Genomic DNA, 6,712 nt, shown 5'->3' on the forward strand with positions numbered 1-6,712 from the left:
TTGACTGCTATATAACACGTCGAAAACTCACCAACATGCAAAATATTTTTAACTCTTAAGGAGAGTTGCCTAATTTAAGCGTATTTCCGTTCTTAAATTACATTATAACAAATAATGGTACTGCTTTTAAAAGATCAATTGTCAACACATAGGCGTTTTGAGTCGAGTGTAATACCACTGTCACACAGCCACCTGAATTCGCAATTGCGTCTGGTTCAGATTGACATTCTGAGCGAAATTGGCCCCATTCCGCAACTTGTACAAATCAGGCAATCTGGACCGAGAAATTTTATCCCATCCAGGCTCAATTGTGATCGAAGGTGCACCGTTTGACAACCAATGTAACGCTGTCCCATTTTTACATAAAGACTTTCTTTTTTTTTACTGTACAGGTCTATTGTTTCACTGCTGTGGCGCTGACGCTCCAGCCAGGGCTCTGATGCAGAACACAGTCCAGTATAATGGATACTTTGGGTGTGGCTGGTATTTGCACCCTGGCAAGTGCATTGAAGGTAAGAAAACTCACTTGTATAAAAAAATATCTGGCTGACTACATTTTAATCTGTGCACGTATGAGCTTCACCATCACACTTTTGCCACTGCAATTTGGATACTGCATTCTTTTTGCAAAGTAATTGTTCCACAGTAACGGCCAATGTGCATTCATGACATGCCAGCCTTCTTGTTTTACTTGTACAAACTTTTTGAAAACTTACTTCACATCTGCATGCATTATTGCAGCTCATGTTTACGTGGGAAGCAGCGCAAATTAGACAAGGCACGAAAAGGAACGTAGAAAGACAGGACGACCGCTGCACTCGCAACTAGTTTATTTCGAAGAAAACATAGTTAATATACATACATGCAGGTGTACCACGTGTGGCCATGACTTACATATTACAACGGTTTTTTTTTTTTTTTCAATGATTTTCCAAAAAAGACACTTCGCTATCACTCAGAACTACGGATGGCTGGCTGATGCAGTCATTTTTTCTTTTTGTGATATGGAAAGCTTCGATCACTTCCCTGGTTAGCTGATCCTTGTGATTGGAAAGTATTATCGTTTCAGAGAACAGCGGCTTGCAACCACAATCCAAGCAATGCCGTCTAATGTGAGAATACGCATTATTTGTTAGTGATCTTCGAGCCAACCTTCACCCCACCGGAGAAAGTAGCCCTGACCAAGACCCTTGCCCGACGTGTGTCAGATGAAGAGCGACCACGCTTCACCACGGAATGCGTGGATGTATTAACGAGGACGACAACCTCCAGTGGCAAGCAACCGCATGTAAGGAAATTAGTACATTTTGGCATTACAAATGAACTGCGGTTCCTTACCTCAGACAAGGAGGGGTGTTTTGTTATTTTGCCAGACGGGTTGTTCCAGGAAAAAGCAATAACTGCAGTTAAAAAGAATTTTGTTCGAGTTAACAAAAAAGCTAGCAAAGTTAGAGATGAAGCTGTCACGTTACTGCTGAACCACAATCTGGAAAAGCTCGCTTCTTCAGTGAAACGCTCGAGCAACTTGCACCTTGAGTTGTTTTTTGCAGCAAAAACACATAAGCCTGATGTTCCATTTAGGTCCATTGTGTCAGAAAGAGACTCATGGCAACTGAACGTTTCTACTTTTCTTCAAACTCAGCTTGTTAGCTTAAAAGTATCCGACCCTTTCTGTGTACCGAACTCCGATTCTGTGGTTGACTTCTTATCAACCTCAAACCCTGGTAACTGCAATTTTTTTAGCATTGATGTCCAGGACTTATATTATAGCATTCCACATGGTCCCTTAATGTCAAGTGTAAGACAGTGCATTACTGATGATAATAATGAAATGGAATTTGTCAACAAATGTGGCGTGTCAGTAGGAACATTTCTTGAAATACTAACCTTTTATCTGCAGTCAACCTTTGTCGAATGGAATGGGGAATTGTACAAACAAAAATCTGGGATATGTATAGGGTCAAAGGTGGCTCCGGTATTGAGCACAATTTTTTTGGGTTGCGTAAACAAAAAAATTGAAGCCAACCTAAATGGCCTTGCAATGAAAATATTTCGTTATGTAGATGACTATTTGGTTTTTGTAGAACACAGTGTGCTTGATAGAGCGGTAATAGATATCTTAAAAGTGTTCAAGGAATGCAGCAGGGGGCTAGAATTTACTTGGGAAGTGCCAAGCGGCGGGCAACTTCAGTTTTTAGATTTGGCGTTAGCACGCAGGCCGGACCATGTATGCTGGTCATACAGTCCTAGATCAGAAAAGCCCCTGCTCAACTATTCTTCTGGGCACTCAAAAACAGTAAAAAACGGCATAGCCTACTCGTGCTTGCGCGCGGCTTTGGCCAAGTCATGTCCGGAAAAAATTAATGAAAGTTTCAGAAAACAGGTTGACAGATTGACAAGTTCTGGTTACGAGGAGCATGTTCTGCGTAGATCAGCGCAGAAGTTAGTTCGAAATGTGCGCACAGGCCTGTGTGTAACGCAGCCAAAAAAAGACAGGGATCCTGAAGAAAATAAGAAAAAATGCGTCGCGATACCCTACGCGCACAAAATAGCACACAATCTAAAGAAGGTAGGCAGCAGGTACGGCTTAAATGTCGTGTTTTCTGCGCCAAACAAACTCGGAAAAATATGTGCCAAGCTAGATAGAAAATTGTCGACAAAAAAGGATCGTTTTCAGTGCAACATTAAACATGCTTCTCCGTTTGTAGAGTGTAAGACTGCAGTAGTTTATTGTTTGCCTATGTCATGTAGAAAGATGTACATCGGTCAGACTGGCCGTTGCGTTAACACAAGGCTGTCTGAACATAAGAGATCACTAACAAATAATGCGTATTCTCACATTAGACGGCATTGCTTGGATTGTGGTTGCAAGCCGCTGTTCTCTGAAACGATAATACTTTCCAATCACAAGGATCAGCTAACCAGGGAAGTGATCGAAGCTTTCCATATCACAAAAAGAAAAAATGACTGCATCAGCCAGCCATCCGTAGTTCTGAGTGATAGCGAAGTGTCTTTTATGGAAAATCATTGAAAAAAAAAAAAAACCGTTGTAATATGTAAGTCATGGCCACACGTGGTACACCTGCATGTATGTATATTAACTATGTTTTCTTCGAAATAAACTAGTTGCGAGTGCAGCGGTCGTCCTGTCTTTCTACGTTCCTTTTCGTGCCTTGTCTAATTTGCGCTGCTTCCCACGTAAACATGAACTATCACCAACTCGCCCAATTTTCAACTTTACTGATTATTGCAGCTGTTGGGAGTTCCTCACATTTGCAGGAATACTAATACCAGTTAAAATATCTACTATTCATTGCAGCAAAGGTTTTTTTTGCCAACCCTCTTCAGTTTTGTGCTTAATTTGTTTCTGTCATATTTATTTGGCAGGAACAGTGAAGTACCCCGTAAGCGCTGAAGCTCCGCCCGACAGGACTAAAGAAGGGATGACTCAAGACATGGATAAAGCGAACAGAACTGGAGTGAATGTTCGGGGAGTGAAGGGGCCGTCCCCATTAATTAATTCGGTCGGGTTTCACATTGTGTGGGGCTCCACACCCGATTACATGCATGGCGTTTTGCGCGGCGTGACACGCCAGTTCATGGAGCTGTGGTTGTGTGGTGTTGGCGCTCCATATTACATAGGATCACCAAATTTCATTAGGAGAATTGATGAAAGGCTATGTGCCATAAACCCACCTCAATGCATCACACGCCTGCCGAGATCTGTCCAATTGAGGAAGTTTTGGAAGGCAAGCGAGTGGCAGCAGTGGCTGTTATATTTCAGCCTCGTTTGTGTTGATGGAATGTTGCCTGGCAAGTACCAGAAACACTTCAGCTTGCTGCTAAAAGCAGTGTACCTCCTACTTGAAGATACTGTCTCAGCCAAAGACATAAGTGATAGCACAGATTGTCTTGTGCAATTTGTCGTTCAAGTTCAATTCCTTTATTCCAAAAAGGAAATGACTTCGAATGTGCATTTATTGCTGCACCTTGCAAAAAGTGCTACAATGCAAGGGTCACTTTGGGCACATTCTTGCTTTGTCTTTGAAGCAGGATTAGGCAAAATTAAGAAGCTGATTACTTCCGCAAAGGGAGTGCCTCATCAAGTAATGAGTAGAGTGCTTATGGCCAGCAAAGTCTGTGCACTCAAGGCAGCTGCAAGTCAGCAAGTTAAGCATTTTAACACGAAAGTGTTTTATGCCGGGGTCCACCAAGTACACCCGTTACGGATATGACGTTGATAAAATGGACGCCAACGGGGGAGAAAGAAAAAGATACCCGCTGGGAATCGAACCCACGACGTCGCGGCCGCGACGGCAAGCGCCCGACGCACTACCGACTAAGCTATCTCGGGAGATGCTAGACACGGCGCGAACGCGCCTTATATCTTTCACACATTCTCTTTCGCGGCGGGCGGTGCCGCCGTCTGTGAGATGTGAAAAGAAGTAATGCTTCACGATCGACACTTACTAGCGCTTCCTCCGAGATTGCGCGCGATATCGGAGGTCATGGTTACAGCGTCTCGATACCAGAGAGGTAGACTGGCCGCGCTGGCGTCGCCGAGGCACCCTTGACGCAGTTACATTCTTTGCCTTTGGCTTCGTGTTAGCGTGCGTCGGCTCATCGGAGTAGTGCAGCTTCCACGTGCACCAACGGGATTTCTCCGCGGCCGACTGCTTCAATTGCGAGAGCACCGACTAACAAAACTGCTGCAATATGCATTGCAGAAAGGACGCGATTTTGACGGGCGAATGTTGTGCCTTGGTGGAGCGAGAGCCGCGCCTGCGAGACAGAGGCCAGCGGGACGCACGCGTTTGCGGCTCAGGCTACGAACCTCTACCTCCCGTGTTGCTGAAGCGCAGTGTGTGTTATGTATGCATGAGCACAGGCGTCGGCTACCCATTACTAGAAAGCGCACACAGTGCCGTTTCTCTCCTTAATTGACGACGCTTTGAAGAAGTGCATACCGGGTACCAGTGTTGATTATGAGCTTGTTGATATCATCCTTACGCGGGATTCACGATTCGCTGTGTCCAAATATATGTTCACACCGTCAGCTACCACAACGGTTTAATAATGATCATGTGCGTTAGTCGTCGCGATAGGACATGCTGTCAACATGGGTGCATCCACGTCAAACGGTGCTATAGCTGCCAAACACGAATAGACATTGTACAAGATCTCATATATCACTACACAATAAGCACTACTTCTGTGAAGACACGTTTAACTTTCGTGTTATACCGATTCCTATGACGGAGGGATCAGCCATGTTTTTTTTTAGTTGTGATTTGCGCACCGAAGAAGAGTCGCTGGCCCTTTTGGGAAAACCAAGAGCTGTCAGTGTGTCTCTTTGTAGAATAATTGAGGCACAAATCCCCCAGCAAATCATAGGCCCTGTTGAGGAATACGACAGGGTTCGCATCTCTGGGCGCGTTCCACAGTGAACAATATCAAAGGCCTCAGAAAACTAACTGCACAGCTCAGGGGCGTAGCCAAGGGGGGGGGTTGGGGGGGTTCAAACCCCCCCCGAAATTTTTCAATTTTGCTTGCATATATATACATGGACACATACAAACGCACGCACGAACATACATAATGTATGGTTGAACCCCCCCCCCCGAAAAAAATTTCTGGCTACGCCCCTGGCACAGCTGTACGACTGGCAGATAATACACATGCTAAGGTGCAGCATATCGTGTCAGTGAGCTGCCCTGACAGAAAGAGAACTTACTTTGTATCTAAGCGCTATGTTAGTTCTCTCTGTTTTGGCACAACACACATTTCATGTGTTCAGAAGTGGGCAGCTGAGAAGGTCATAGAGATTGACTGTAAGGCAACTCCATGCCTCTGGATTGAATGTGATGGAAGGCAGTTTTTTTGCAATCTTGCTAATCGTTTCCCATAAAAAATTTAGCTGAATTTTTCTTTAGTTTGCTTTTTATAAAATAATTCTAAAGGTGTCTTCCTATACTTTTTCTCCAGAAGTGTGAATGCACTAGAGTGCGAGTTTCATGTAACTGACCCGTTGCAGATTTAACTACTGCCTTGTGCATGCCATGCCGGCATGTCGAACATTGCCGATTATTTTAGATTGTTCTGATAAAACTGTGCAGCCAACTAAAACAGTAGAGTTTATTCTGGAACTAACGTGGCGACCAACGATAACGCTGGATTGTTCGATGCCACATGTACAAATGCCGGCACGCTTTACGGTTGATCAGATTATCGACGGCCGACGACTGATCGCCGCTGTCAGTGTAAAGGGCGTATTGCTTGTACTTTGACTTTTGATTTGCTGGGCACAAGTTCGCCCATTAAAGAGTTTTCATTTGTATGAGCTTGTGTTCTGCAAACTTTACCATCGCAACCATGTCAAAATATTTTCCTCCATGCCCGTAGTAGTGCACTTCACTTCTTTCTTGGGTGACTTACTGCAATGCTTCAAAGTTGAACCTTGACAAATGTGACAAAGGAACAGGGTCAGGGTGGATTCGGCACACTAACAACCACCACTCATGTTAGCTATAGAAAATTTAAGGGTTGTGCACCAAGTAGATTTTCTCGCACTTAGTATTCAGCAGGGTTTCAACTAGCTACAAGTCCACATTTACAACTTAACATGATCGTGTTCTTCACTTCGTGTGTATAAATTGTTGAACATTAACAAGAAGTGATTGTTATTTCCTCTGGTATTTTTGAATGTTACTAA

At 44.0% G+C, this 6,712-nt stretch overlaps 1 protein-coding gene across 1 annotated transcript; it reads left to right on the plus strand.

Moving 5' to 3' along the window:
- Positions 1-421: 421 nt before the first annotated feature.
- On the plus strand, positions 422-5,447 carry LOC119391944 (uncharacterized). The gene is made up of 3 exons (XM_037659589.1): positions 422-512; positions 3,388-4,174; positions 5,360-5,447. Exons 1-3 carry the CDS (start codon positions 440-442, stop codon positions 5,445-5,447), a joined length of 948 nt encoding a protein of 315 aa, XP_037515517.1. The 5' UTR covers positions 422-439.
- Positions 5,448-6,712: the final 1,265 nt, after the last annotated feature.

Source organism: Rhipicephalus sanguineus, chromosome 4 (assembly GCF_013339695.2).
Source record: "Rhipicephalus sanguineus isolate Rsan-2018 chromosome 4, BIME_Rsan_1.4, whole genome shotgun sequence".
Classification (NCBI taxonomy): domain Eukaryota; kingdom Metazoa; phylum Arthropoda; class Arachnida; order Ixodida; family Ixodidae; genus Rhipicephalus; species Rhipicephalus sanguineus.

Excerpts from the sequence above, each read along its gene's own strand:
- LOC119391944 (XM_037659589.1), top strand. The coding sequence starts at position 440 with ATGCAGAACACAGTCCAGTATAATGGATACTTTGGGTGTGGCTGGTAT. Across the intron at positions 513-3,387 it reads CCCTGGCAAGTGCATTGAAG|GAACAGTGAAGTACCCCGTA; the intron begins GTAAGAAAACTC and ends TTTATTTGGCAG. Across the intron at positions 4,175-5,359 it reads GCTGCAAGTCAGCAAGTTAA|AATAATTGAGGCACAAATCC; the intron begins GCATTTTAACAC and ends GTCTCTTTGTAG.